The sequence below is a fragment of the Podarcis erhardii genome, assembly GCF_964252035.2.
Source record: "Podarcis erhardii genome assembly, chromosome: 4".
Taxonomy (NCBI): domain Eukaryota; kingdom Metazoa; phylum Chordata; class Lepidosauria; order Squamata; family Lacertidae; genus Podarcis; species Podarcis erhardii.
Genome location: NC_138508.1, coordinates 86,120,498 through 86,135,408, shown reverse-complemented (window position 1 = coordinate 86,135,408; position 14,911 = coordinate 86,120,498). Strand labels below are relative to the sequence as shown.

General features: G+C 42.1%; 1 protein-coding gene across 2 annotated transcripts in view; it reads left to right on the top strand.

Annotated features, from left to right (window-relative positions):
- The window catches only part of CLYBL (citramalyl-CoA lyase), a 193,916-nt gene that overhangs the window by 4,129 nt on the left and 174,876 nt on the right, over nt 1-14,911 (top strand). Inside the window, exon 1 of one of the 2 annotated variants that reach the window (XM_081858288.1) lies at nt 84-107. The exons of the other annotated variant lie outside the window; for it this stretch is intronic. Coding sequence (XP_081714414.1) covers nt 103-107 — 5 coding nt within the window. The 5' untranslated portion in view covers nt 84-102. Of the gene's footprint in view, nt 1-83; nt 108-14,911 lie in introns of those variants that run through there. 2 annotated transcript variants of the gene reach the window in all.

The following is a 14,911-nucleotide window of genomic DNA, read 5'->3' as shown; positions in this document are numbered from 1 at the left end:
AAAAGTTTCTCCCTGTCTTGTAACATTTTAGCAGACACAAATCTTGAACAGATACAAGATTTCTGTTGACAGGAAAAAAAATGTAAAAAAATCTCTGTGAAGATGAGGTATCTCTTTTTTACCTGGAATTATTATTATTTTGTTTCTTTAACAATTGAAATGTTGCTTTATACAGTTGTTAAAAGTTGTTATGTAAGGGTGAAAGATCTCTCTCTTTTGCTTTTGGTGCATTTTGAGGATTTTGGCTCCAAAGACTGGTCCTCCCCATGCCTTTGTAAAATCCCTTGGATGTCTTTGTTGTGCTGTTTCATTTTAAATTAATCTTAAATTCATTTTATTACTATGCAGCAGAAAGAGATGAAAATGAAATTGTATTGAGTTCGTTGTTTACAACCTTGTTGGGAAAATGTTCATTTGAAAGCACCAGCTCATTTTTCAGGTTTTGAACAAGTTTGTTTCTCAGTGATTTATGTCATTGATGTTTTTGAGAATCAGGACTGGCTACTGAAATGTGTTAAATTTGACAGTTTTTGCACGCTGTTTTGTGATGTGGGACTAAACAGGAAGTATTATTATAGAAGAAGGATGAAATATAATTGGGAGAGTAGCTTAGGAACAACAGTTGTTCTTTGAGGCTGTGCCATGCACTCTGATTCTGCTAGTCTCAGATAAGTGCAGTTCCCATATGCAGCTTGTAATGTTGTCAGGTGTAGCTGATACTCAAGCTATAGAACTGGAGCTTAAGGTTGCTGGGCTGGAAAAGATTTACTGGGTCTAAAGTATATCAGTCAAGGCAGTCTTTGCTTGCTACAAACCTGTGCCACAGACTTAAAAACAGATTTAATAGCCCTTACTCTCTAGGAACCCTTAGATGTGTCGTTCAAGGGTGGAAAGCTAGAGATCAGGATTTGTAACAGAATTTCCAGCATTCCTCACCCAAAGTTCCCATGGTATTTGTTTTGGTTGTGGTGGTGAAGACATAACTAAACTGGCATAAAACAGATAAACTTTGTAGAATTGATGGAAAATATATTTAGCATTTCCCCCGAATAGCTAGGAAGCTTCCCTAACATCTAAATCACTGAAAACTGTTCCGTTGCAAGTAATACCAGTGTTTTTGGTTCTTCCTGCAATGACTCAAATAGAATAATCCTATGAATGCTAGGTATTGATATTCTTTTCCCAGACAGAGTTGGCGCAGTATAATAGAACCTAGGGGAACTTAAAAAATATATAATGACAAGACTATATCTACTTGAACTCAGGTGTAAATTTGAATTACTTGTTATCATGGTATTGAGGTCTTCTTTTCTTCCGGTTTCTATAGTATAACTATACTGCAGTGAAAGAACATCTCAGCTGGTGATTATACAACTAAATGCCTTTGCTTTCATAATTTTTACTGTAATGACATTACACAGTGGCTGGCCATTGTGAAGTCTCTTCCGCAATGAAAAGGAAGTGATGAAACTCTGAAGAATTTGGGACACGCCGAGTCGATTTTCTAAAATTTAATGTACTCATTGTAGTTAAACAGTTAACAGAGACATTTTATATTGAGCTTTCAGGTGACCTAATTTCCCCTAGTACTGTACATTTAGCTTTATACATCTGCACCTAATTTGTAAAATGGACTTAATGAGAAACTTCAAACAGTTTAAACATCAATTACAAAGAGGGCAAGGTTTTAAAGTTCCAGTAATCTGTCCATATTGGTCATTGAAACATGATCCCAGCTGGATATAATTCAAGACAGATGCCATTCCAAAGCCTTGAAACTAAGGACACTAACAAGCTGTTATTGTAGGTTGAAGCTCTACTTGGTTTGCTTCACGAGAGCGCAATTATTGCTTTCGTCCAGTGTGGATTTAATAGTACTAAAAGTGTTTTTAAATATTCTCTACTCCTCAAAATGTCAGCCTTAAAAAACCCCCAAAAAGTAGTACCTGATGTGATGGGCGTGTCATAAGAATGACTTACAAGGTTGCGTCATAGCCTTCCCTGAGGACTCTGATGAGGACAACTAGGGGGAGGTCATGGGTGAGAACCTGCCCCTGACTTGGACCTAGGCCTTCCTGTTGAGACTTTCCCTCTGGAGTCTCACACGTCTACTTCCTCAGCTCAGAAGAAGGTGGGCCCTTCCAGTGCCAGGGAGGCCCCTCCTCTGCTAGGGAGGAGGAAAGGGCCCGAGCCCACAAGGAGTGGCCTGCTTCAGGCCAGGAGTTCTCAGTAGGACAGGTGAGCAGTTGGACTTGCCCCGCCTCATTGCATTGAATTGTTGGAGCATCTTCCCATTCCTGTACAGTCTCAGATCACAGCTTCTGATCCTGGGCCCCTGTCTTTGTCCCTGAACTTTGTTTAGGGAACCCTGAAGCTCCTCTCCAGAGTTGCTTTCATCCTTGCCTCATTGTTAGTGCCTCAGGGCGTCTGGACTAATGTCTGCTTATACACTATATGTTTCTGATTATACACTATCAGTCTGTCAGAATAAAACTTGACTACTTTATTTACACTGAAGGTACAAGTGTCGTTGCTCTTGGGTAGGAACCAAGAGACATTTATCTTGTTAATTCCCAATGTTGACATCTAATTTTAGGACCTGATCCTGTGGGTTGTTGTAGCAGCAAATAACATGAGTAAATAACATGAGAGAGTAGTGACCACTGTACAGCTATGAGTAGATCCAGGGTGTCATGTGTGACAAAATGATATATATTTTTTCAGTTACATTAGTGCAAATCAGCACACACCTAAGGCTGCTTCAGTTGTTACCCAGAAATGCTACAAAGAGGATGCTCAGGTGACTTGCATGTCCTCTTTCATCGGTTCCAGAGAACATCTGGAGTGGCTTCTTGCACATCTTTCCTGGCAGATACTTCTGAGCTAGCATTTAGTCCATCTTCTGTTTGGAGCTGCTAGGGGGTGTTTGGAGCTGCTACCCTTAATGTGCAATATTATAAGAGGAAAGCAACTGACTCCACATAGTGAAGACCTGTAGACCTAAATCACTTGACTTTCATAGAATGCTGCTGCACCTATGATGATCACATCTCAGCTTATTACGTTTCTTATTTGGTTTCCTCTCTTTGATTCTATAAACACAGATGAGTCTGTACTTCAGCCTCCAGGATTGCAGAAATCCTTTAGGGAAGATCTTCCCAAATGAGGTTTTTACAGTAGGTCTTCTGTCTTATATGACTGAGAGAGAGGAAGCAAAATCAGTCACGTATTGCTGTGTCTTAAATGTGGGATCAAGTTATTTTATTTGTTCTGTTGTGTATCACCTGATAATTAACAAATAATCTTTATTCCTTCTTGGTGTGCTGTGAAAAGCTAGTAAGTCTTTGGTTAACCATAGTTTGCATTTACATCCAGTTTGGAAAACATATGTCTACTAGGTTAGGAACTAACTGAGATCGTAAACTATGGTTCAGAGTTTATTTAAGGTCCTGTCTTGATAAGTACATGATAACCATAGTCTCCTTGTTTGAGTGTAAGAGGAAACTATAGTTAACTGAATTCTTATGACATGCTGAGAAGAGAGGAGATAAGGAATTGTTTGGACAGGTAGAAGGCTAATGCTGATCTTGGTTTATTAAGCTAAGATATGATTGAATCAGGCCTAGGTGTGTACTTGCAGCTATGCCTTGTTCGTAGGAAGAAGTGATGGTGTATGTTGTTCTTTATTACTTTATAAGTGGTTTCCCAAACTTGTAAAAATGTTACATGGAATATATATATATACAGTATACGAGAGAGAGACATTGCATATACTTTTGTAAATCAAAAAAATCTTTAATAAAAAAATGCTTCAAGAAAAAATAATAAGTGGTTTCCCACAGTTGACTTCATTCATCTGAATAGCTCAGCCGACTTCGGTGATGTTTTACTAGATGGTACAGGTAAAGAAGCTAATTGAATTGCAGAGAAAGGTTGAAATCTAATGTTTCGTGAGTGAACTTCTACTTGCGCAACGCGACATCAGTTTCCTCTGCTCATCCCCTACAGCCTCCCTACACCGTGCCCAATATCTGCCCTGGAGAGTCTTCCAACCCTCTGAAGTATGAGGTTGTGCAGAGGGTTGCAGGGCAGAGGAGAGGTAAATCTTGTTATATGTGGGTGTCTGTTCCACTCATGCACAGTGTTGGATACAACTTCGTAGGGGTCTACATTGCAACTGAAGAATAAAATACTTCAGAGCTTGGCTTTTCCTTCACTCATCCCTCATGTAGGGATGTCTGAAATTACCGTATTTTTCGCTCTATAACACGCATCCGACCATAACACGCACGTAGTTTTTAGAGGAGGAAAATCCGTAGGCATGCCACCAGTACGCATTCCCTCCACAACACGCATAGACATTTCCCCTTACTTTCTAGGAGGAAAAAAGTGAGTATTATGGTGCAAAAAATACGGTATTTATCTCATGTCTAGAACAGAAATTAATCCAGTGAATATGATAGGTGTATACTATTGTTGTTTTCAATCTGCAAACAATATGCAATTGATTATGCATTACAAATCTTTGTTTGTTAAGGAGAAACAAGCCATGATCCCGGGTTTGGACACAATACTAAGCTACCCCTTTCCTGGTTTTCTTACCTGCGTGCCCAAAGGGAAGAGCAAAGTGGGAACAATTGGGCTACATGCAGTAGTACATAGCTTCTGTAGAGTGTGGTTTAAGTAGTGTTTCTTGGCTTATCATTAGGTGTGAACACAGCCAATATGCCTTGTGAGTCTCAGATGCCAGCGATTCACAATGGGGGTGGACATTTGCAGCATGCTCTGCTTCTGAACCTTTACAAGACACTTGGCTTGCCTAGTTTTGGAAGGCAGAAAGCGGAAGTAGATAGATCACTGGTTGCCAGTGCAATCCAGGGGCTGCAGGATGTGTGTGCAGGCACATGCGAATTCCAACAAGTACACATGTCCATGGTCTCATTGAGGAACCAGTAATCAAGTTTATAGTGTATAGGATTCACACAACAAAATCCGTAGGTCTCAGACTCGTTTTAGCTAGAGACCACCAAAATACAAATCAAAAATACCCAAATAGATCAAAGAATACTTGCCGCAAGCAAGCCAGCACCTCTCACCATGTGCCACCACACAGCTAATATATCCAGAATGTATATGCTCCAAGTCTCCCTATTTTCCAAGGATTGTCCTGGATTTACAGTAGCTGGCCCGGTTTCTGATTTGATTCTGGAATGTCCTGCTTTTCCTTAGGACGTCCCTATTTTTATTGGAGAGATGTTGGAGGGTATGCAGAACTCGCAATCAGGGAGTGGTCTCTTAAAAATACAGCCACTCCCTTATTATAGCATGTCCCCCAATTCACCACAAAGACATGATTTCTCATAACACCCACAACCGCTGGACAGTCATAGGGTCCATAGTATGCTTACAGGAAGATGCAGTAAGAGTTTGTACATTTAGTACACATAAGTGCAACTGCCACTTTCTCTGAATATTGAGTAATACAGATTTTGTAGGTATGCAAGGACAGTGATACAAACCAGTGTCAACGTTCTAGAATGTCAAAGAAATAAACAACTATCTGATGTTTAGAAGACATCTGAAGGCAGCCCTGTTTAGGGAAATTTTCAATAATTGATGTTTTAATGTATTTTTAATCTTTTGTTGGAAGCCGCGCAGAGTGGCTGGGGAACCCAGCCAGATGGGTGGGGTAGAAATAATAAATTATTATTATTACTACTACTACTAGAATTGCAGTATCTGAGGTAGAAATGTTTGTGCAGTTTGTGAAGTCCTGAGAATGGATTGTCTTGCGTTTTCCGCAAGCAAGGTGGCACCAATATTCTACTACTGCCTTTTAAGCTTGGGTGCATTTTTGGTTCCTTGGGAAAGCATTGAAAACATATGTGTGAAGATGTGTGTGGCACAACCAGCTAATGAGACTGACTGGAGAACACACATTTCCTGTTAATTCCAACGTCTCGTACCTAAATATGTAGAGGATCAGTGAAAGGCACTAATTTAACTGAAGTGCCTTGAATCAGTGGGATTTTGTTTTGCCCTCTAATTGAAAGAAAATCGAGCTCTGCAGTAAAATATTTTTAAAACATTTAATCCCATTTCCTGATTGGGGAAGATGCAAGTGGTGTTGGCACACCCACAGCCAAGCTGTAACTGTGCATGAATCAAATTAGCAATTTTACTTACATTTTACTGGTTTCTCCTTTCATTTGCTGGCCTCTACTTGGATTTTTTTTTTTTAAGCAAAAAAACTAAAGCTCATTAGCACTGTTTTTGGCAAGTCCCGAGTCATTAAATTTGGAAGCAATTTGTAGCATTTAAAGACTACTGTCCACAAAGTCCTTACTCCAGAAAAGTCTTTTAGATAAATCTTGTAGATTGAACTGTGTTGTTGTTTTTAGATTGCAGCCCAAATGGTTATATTTCGGTCCTCATCAAAGCTCTGAATATCACTTCCTGTGCACAATGGCTCTATACTTACTAGTTTAAAAACAACAATAACATGCAATTCCTGTGGTTATTGAGAGTTTGTTAATTTTGTCGGGGTTTGTGCATGCGGACTCAGAAAGAAAAAGTGACTCACGGGACAAATCCTACACATATAATCAGAAGTAAGTCCAGTTGTGTTCATGGAGGGTTATCCAGGTAAGTGGATATAGAGTTTCAGCCTTGTTTATTCATTTTTGTGCGAAAAAGTTCTGTAGTTTTATTCACTTTGGAGGTCAACACATATTGATCTCTATTCTCCCTCTCCCCCTTTTTCTTCCCGGAGGAATTTCTCCATCTGATTTACTTCTCACTGCTGTAACTTTCGGGCTACAGACTTTACATTGAGAGTATTAATCGTTCAAGCAACGGGTGGGGGGGGGATTGCTGCACCTGGAAAGCTCCGAGGGACAAAGCTCAAGACATCCTTTCCCTAGTGGTTCTTCACCTGTGAGTTTGCCCTGAGATGGCCATAAAAATTCTGTGGACCTCGTTTTATGTGAGACCATTAGGCAACACGAGAATTTGGGACTAGCTGCCCTTCGTTCTTCGGGACACTGAAAGGTGCCATTTACAAGCTCTAAGTGCCTGCAGGAAAGCAAAACAGGCTTGTAAACTTAAATTCTACACCCTGGAAGGTCCCCGGTTTGTAATGGAGGCTACAGGCCTAGATTACTAACACTGCAAATGTGATTTACGTTTTTTAAAAGAAATCCAGGAAACATCTGTCTGCAGAAAGTGGACAGGATAGCCTATCATTCCATAGTTCTTTTATTTGGGGGGGGGTATGATATTGTATTTTTGTGAGAAGAAAGTGAATGAATAGAATTCAGTGCTGTGTCTCCCCCAATATTGAGCTTTCAGTTTGTTGCAGTGGATTTAAATACTTACATTTATACAATATTTCATCTCTGTTCATGACCATCCCAGACTAATCTGCTCAGAAGTAAGGCCAATTTAATGAGTTTTACTCCCGAGGGAGTGTATATATAGGAGGGTAGCCTTAGTTTACAGGCTTGAATGTTTTGTTTTTTAGTATTGCGAAGAGGAATATATTTTTCCCCCAAAGCACTTTTCCAGTATACAAAGGGATTTACGTTTCTCTCATATGTCATCCCAAGAAGGCAAGTTAGGCTGAGAAATGGCGACTTGAGTACAAATGACAGATTCATGACTCAACAGGGTTCTGAACCTGGGAACCAGCGCTCTGACTGTAGTTCATCTGCGGGTGGTTTTTCTTGAACTATTGACACCCACGAGCAGTAGTGGAATTATTGGTGTGAGTAAAATTACTTGAGCCATATCTTCTGCTAAATTCCAACGTTACATTGTTCTGCTTGCTCCCAAATGCTGCGTAAAACTTTGTCAAGGATGTTGGGGTTCACTGTGAGTCCTAGGGGTAGGGTGTGACCTGCACAGTTTGCATTCTACTGTCGCAACAAAAGGACTGAATGAATGATTGTGGTCAAAGTACCCCAGGAAAATTAAGGTACGGAAATAGGTAACATACGGCCTCTGTATTGCCCGAGGCTGTTTTGTACGGCCCAGGGGATTCATTTATAATCTTGAAACTCCCAGCTTTTACATTAAACAAGTACATCATTTTAATCTCCTCTGGCTGTAGAAGTCGGCTTGACAACATGATGGCAATGTGCAGTAAGCCAGAGGTATAATCAGTTAAACTGGATTCCAAAATATTGCTCTCCGGTCCTCTTGTTTCATAAAATGCACATGTTGATTTTGGATGGCTTGGCTCCAGGGCTCTTCACATCTGGAGCTAACAACCCCAGAGTTAAGAATTTAACAGAATACATGAAGCATGTTACTTGGTATTTGTAACATTCATCCAAATGATATGCAGATTTTGGAAACAGCATGGAATTGGAAGGTACAAATTAGATGCAGCTCTCTGGTTTTTAATGTTTCCGAACCCGTTCTTTGTGGTGGACAAATTGCATTCTTTTGGGTAAGGGCACATGCAAAAACTTCCTTTAGCATCCTCTGCCTGTATTTTTAAGATACAGTAGAGCAGCAGAAATAATTACTGGAAACACTGAGATAGCATTAAGTGATAAACTCTTCCTGTATCCCTGAGAAGTGAGTTCTTTTTAAAGCACTTTGGTGTACTGTTCTCTTCCCACTTAAGCCCTCTCAAACATCTGTGAGTGTCGGGTCCTTTCCCTCTGAGCTGATGGTCTTAAGCTATCTGTATAAATTTAGCCTTCACTTCTTTTTAGGTGGCAGCATAGCTAAGTATAAATGGATGGTACATTGTTACAAGCATTAATGATGAAGTCTCTTGTTGTTTGTAGTATTATTAATTAACCTCTTAACTTAAAAATCAAAAAAGCAAGTACATGTGCAAGCATAGGCTGGGAGTAGGATCATTTTCTCCTATATATTGCCTGTTATCATAATTCCTCTTTAGACTTTCCCCAACTGGCGGAGATGTGGCATGGAATGAATGGGGGCAGAGCCTTTTTGGTTGTGGTGTTCTTGTTTTGGAGTGCTCGTCCTAGGAACTCATGCACACTGTGAAATCTTTCTGGCACCAGGCAAGAATCTTATTTTCTCAGACCTTTTAATTTTGAGTGTGTGTGTGTGTTATTAATACTGCATGCTGTATTTATATGTTTATACATTTATATTGAAGGGTGGGAAAAACATTAGTAAAATAGATAATTACTTTCTGGAGAATAAAGTGACATAGGTGCAGTCTTTGTGTTCTGGCCTACCGCAAAGATAGGCAATGTGTGCCCTCCAGATATTGTTGGACTAGGATTACCATCATCCAAGACCACAATCTGTGGAGGCTGCAAAAAGAATTTTAAAAATCCTCCATCTCTTCTACTTATGAGCCCCATGACATTCCAAGTGTTAGTGTGGAGAATCTCCACACAGTGTCCAAGATACGGGTATTAACCATTAGACATTGTGGTAAGCCACTGTCATTGCATGTTTCGGTGTGCTCCAGTCAGAGAAGTGGTGCATACTTTTAAGTCTCGACCTAGTTTAAGGCCGGTCAAGCCCCACCCCCACCCAGACTATCCACCTGCTCCTTTCAGGGCAACCAATCTAGAACGGGCAAATTTCCCTCTTCCAGGACCCAGGGAACTACCTATACACAACTTCCATCTTGTTATGACACAGCTTCTGTTTTATTCATGGTTTGGAATAATTTGGGGGTGAGACCAAAAACCTTGACTGCAGCTGAAGAACTGTTTTCATGCTCTTCCGAGCTGCTGAGAGATGTGAAAGATTCGGCCCTCCCCTCACCCCACCCTGAGGCCGCCTTTCTCTTCTACCCTCTCTATATGCGGGCGTCAGAGGAAAATATTCCTATATGCTGCAATATGTCCCGAAACACCATTGAGCTACTGAGGTACCGTCACCTTTAAGGAAAAATTGAGTGTGGGTTTGAAGTCGACAAGTGATGAAAGTAGCCCTGAGGTTGTCAATTAGGGAAGCCAAGGCCTGGAATTGATAAGTTATGGGGCAGTTCCACTTTGCTCCCCCCTCCCTCCCCTTTCTAAGGTTTTGTCAGATCTTTATTGCTCAGGATATTAAAGAAAGAAAAAGTCACGTCGACCTGTTTTCTGAAACGTATCCCACAAACAGTATTTGCTCAAATCCCTTTTGCCGTCACTTGACTTACTACTTTCTTAACGTAAAAGGCTAAAAGTACAGTAGTGGCATAAAAAACAACAACAAAAAACCACCCTGAAAGCACAACCAATCTCTTCACTTTTTTTTGTAAAACGTTAAGACTTTTGGAAGCAGATTTCTCTCCTCAGTGATAAGACTCTACTCCGTCTGCTGGTTTTTATGCATCATTTCCATGCATATGGAAATGGAATGGATTATTCACTGGGAGTTCTGGAATAGCTGTATGTTTCTAGAATCTTCTCTTGAAATAGGCTTGGGTTGCTTGGGTTGAAGTCAACGTACGGTTCTTCATCAAAGACGCCAGCCTTCCATCTTCCCCGCTCTACGCTTGCAGCATAAAAGTGGGTTGAAGAAATAAAATCCATGCTTCAAAGTATCTTTCCAATACATATAATCAGATTATAACTTGAACTCTCCCCCAGAACACTTCAATATTGCCCTAGCTGCCTTTCGCCATTGAACCCAACTCTTCCTGTTAATGAATTGAATATAAGTATTTGCTTGGCTTTGGCGGGTCCTACGGCAAAGGTTTACTGAAGGTTGGATTTACTGTGTGAGACAACTATCATATTTTAATACATATAACGATCTGTACAGTCTTTACAGTGCATTGAGAGCCTCTTCCCCTTGACTCTGTTTCCCCCTGTCTAATCTAAAATAAGATACTATTTTCTTTTCTTCTCTGTATCCTTGATTGGTTTGGTTGCATTTCTATCTCATCTTTTTCTCAAAGGTGGCGCACATGATTCTCCTCATCATTTAATCCCCACAACAACCCTGTGAGATAGTTTTAGGCCAGGCACCCCCAACCTGCAGCCCTCCAGATGTTTTGGCCTACAACTCCCATGATCCTAGCTAACAGGACCAGTGGTCAGGGATGATGGGAACATCTGGAGGACCGAAGGTTGGGGATGCCTGTTTTAGGGCTGAAAGTTCAATCAGTGAGCTTTGTGGATGAGTGAGGATTTGAATCATGGTCTCCCAGGTCATAGTATGGCTGTTATTCCTAGACTACAACTCCCATCATCTCTTACCATTGGCTAGACACTTGGGCTGATGGGAGTTAGGGCCAACAAAGACTTGGAAAGCCACAACTTCCCCATCCCTTCTGCAGAGCCCGTGGTTCCCTCAGTTGACAGTTGTAGTTTGACGTGTGGAGTCCTCAGTTCCAAAATGTTGGGTGCACTCTGCACCCAGTTAAAATCGATGCAAAAGACCAATTTGGTCCAGTAAGTCAGGGTTTGTAGCTCTTGCTTGCCCATGCATGCACTGGGAAGTTTGGACAAGTCACTGTGTCACAGCCAGTTCAGATGTTCCTGCAGCTGCCAAACCTGTAGAGCAGTGAAACTGTTGCCCTCCAGATGTTACTGAACTCCAAATACTGTCATCCTCAGCCAGCATGGTGAACTTGTAATATATGTAGGGCCACAAGTTCTCCATACCTGTCCTTTGCCTCTGTCTGGGTCAGCTTTGGATTGTCAGGCCCAATATAGGAGAGGAAGGAAGAAGAAACCAAGAGGTGAAGTCAGATTGGTGGAAACCGGGGCTGGAGGAGAGGAGCTCTCCCATCTGTGCCTCAACTTCAGCCACTTCAGAAGGGGGAACAGGGATTCGACCCCCAACCTCCGGGAGGCAGAGTAGAGGGTCTCTCTGGCAGTGGGGAAGGGCTGTGGGCACCTGAGGGGAGAGGGAACAGCATTGCTCAAGAGCGTGAAGAGGGAGAGTGGAGCATTGTTGCCTAGAACTGGGCCAGCTTCTGCAGATGGGAGCCCCAAAGTAGTGCTCATTTGCAATCCCAATATTCACATACAGTGAGCAAATCTTGCCTCGTCTTTAAAAGCTTGGTGGATGTGGAAACTCTTTGTAGAATTGCAGAGTGGGAAGGGACCACCACCTGAGATTGAGTCATGCTGTACCAACTGAGCATCTTGCCTGCTTTCCAGAACTTCTGAATCTTGACTCCTGAACTCCTGTGTCTGCTTCCAAGCCTGTATTGAGATTTGCCTGAATAAAGATCTCTTTATTACTTCTTCTACCTAAGAGCCCTTATCTGTGTTTGTTCGGCATAGAGTGTTGTTCAAGTGTGTGGTATACACTCTTGAGCAGTGTAATATCTGAACTGGGGAGTCACAGAAAACCTCAGCAGGTACTTAATTCTGTAGTTAGGGGGGAAATGACAAAATTCTGGGTCCCCCCCCGAAGTAGCTGCCGTGACTATTCTCTTCCATGATTCCCCACTTCAATGTTAATTGAAACTCAACAAACAAACAAATGGAAAATATTAAGAAAACAATGTATGCTTCCAGCATGACTTCCCTTATTATCTTCACTAGTCTCATAGGGCAGAAGACATAAATATTGTAAAGCATTTTGAGATGGTGTTTCTAATTATAAGTTGTGCGCTTATTTGCAATGCATTCATTCTTATGAAGAAAACAATTCTAGTCTCTTCGTTTAAGCTTCCTACAAGCGTTTAAGAATCTGCTTGTATTCTAATCCTGTTCTCAGTAAGTATCCTCTTTTGAGATAAGTAAGCTAGCATTATACAATTATGCCACATGAGAACCTAAAAAACCTCCATAGAACCTTAGAGTTGGAAGGGATCCAAGGGTCATCTAGTCCAACCCCCTGCAATTCTCATCTTCTTACTAAGGCTGCAGTTGGATTCAATAAACGTGCATGGGGTTGTGCTGCGAGTTCATCCATTCACCTGCAGTGTTGCATATTATTCATAAGTTTGTTTTAATTCTGACATTCTAAGGAGCTCAAGGTATGTGTCCCAGCAGCACTGTCAGGTTGAGCTAACTGAGGTCATGCAGTGGCTGACCAGTGTTTGAACCCTAGTCAGACACTATCCTGTTACATCATACTGGTTCTTCCTCCTGGTTCTCCTTCCTGAGAGTTCAGAGCAGCTTTAATGTGTTTTCTAAGGCAGTCTCAAGTCCAAGCAACTTAGAGGTCTGACATGCTTAGTTTCAGCTGGAAAACTTCATCATATGCCTTAAGAGAAACCTCAGAGCCCAAGAACTGTGCCAGTTCTTTTACTGCACTAGGGGGTACCACTCCACTTGACAAGCCTTCTACCTGACTCAGTATCCCTCTGCCAAAGTTCCCCTCTCTTAGTTTCCTGCCCGAGGATCACAATATCTCCTTCCTGCCCATTTCAGTTTCCCCTCAGAACCACAGCTTCCCTTTCCCTCCCTGCAGAGTTTCCTCCTCCAGGACTTGGGCCACAGTACTTTGTGCTCTGGTAACTTCCAGATTGGAGTACTGCAATGCACTCTACATGGGGCTTCTCTTGAAGATGACTCGGAAACTTTAATTGGGCCAAAATTACTGACTGATCTTCCTTTTAGAACTCATATCACCCCTGTTTTCAAACAGTTTTGCTGGTTCATTTCTTAGCCCGATTTAAGGTTTAAACACATTGGTGTTTTAAGCCCTGTATGACTCAGGTCCCAAATATCTGAAAGACCACCTCCTTCGCTAAAGATGCTCTTGGGTTTTAAGATAGCACAGGAGGCCTTCTCAGTAGTTCTTCTGAACTCAGAGGGGTGGGGTGGGGTGACCTAGGAGAGGGCATTCCCTGTGGCAGCCCTTAAGTTGGGGAATTCTTTCCCCATCAGGCACTTTCATTATACAGTGGTACCTCGGGATGCAAACAGGATCCTTGTACGTTCGCATCCTGAATGGAATGTAAGACGTGACGGTGTGTCTGCGTGGGTCGTGTTTTGCCGCTTCCGCACATGCGCGTGACGTCATTTTGAGCATCCTCGCATGCGCGATCGGTGAAACCCGGAAGTATCGCGCTCCGTTACTTCCGGGTTGCCGCGGAGCACAACCCAAAAGTGCTCAACCTGAAGCACATTCAACTCGAGGTACGACCGTACAGCTTTCATTGTATGCTTAAGATGCAGCTTTTTGCCCTTGCCTTTGACCCTTCAGATATATTTATATATTAGGACACAGTCTAGTTGTGATTGTAATTTGTCCTAAATGGTTTAAAATACTGCAGTACTAATAATACACACTTTCAAACAAGCAATTCCTTCGCGTTCATTCTAAATTAGTAAAGCCCCGTATAAGGACTGTACCATCTTAGGAACAGCAAATTTGAATACAGTATTGGCAGTAACTTGCGTTAAGTGTTATACCCATGGGGAGGACCAATGGGTGGCAGGGAAAGTGGCTGGACCAATTAGAGCCATCCCCCATGTTGCATGTGCCAACTAACTCCGCCCTTGCCATCCACACCTACAGCTGTACATGTGAAGTTCATGCTGTACATGTGGCTATCAGGTGGGCAGGGCTAGGAACCGAGCATGGTGGCAGCATTGGGTAGTTGGCATGGCCTTGCTCATAGGTTGGCCTCAGCTGTGAGTATAATGCCTGAATAGAGCTGTTGTGTGTTTAATATTTGATCTTAAGCATACTTAGGTAAAGGTAAAGGGACCCCTGACCGTTAGGCCCAGTTGCGGACAACTCTGGGGTTGTGGCGCTCATCTCGCTTTACTGGCCGGGTCATGTGGCCAGCATGACTAAGCCACTTTTGGAGAACCAGAGCAGCGCACAGAAACACCGTTTACCTTCCCGCTGGAGCGGTACCTATTTATCTACTTGCACTTGATGTGCTTTCGAAGTGCTAGGTTGGCAGGAGCAGGGACTGAGCAACAGGAACTCACCCCGTTGCAGGGATTCGAACCGCCGACCTTCTGATCGGCAAGCTCTAGGCTCTATGGTTTAGACTTAGTACGAGTAA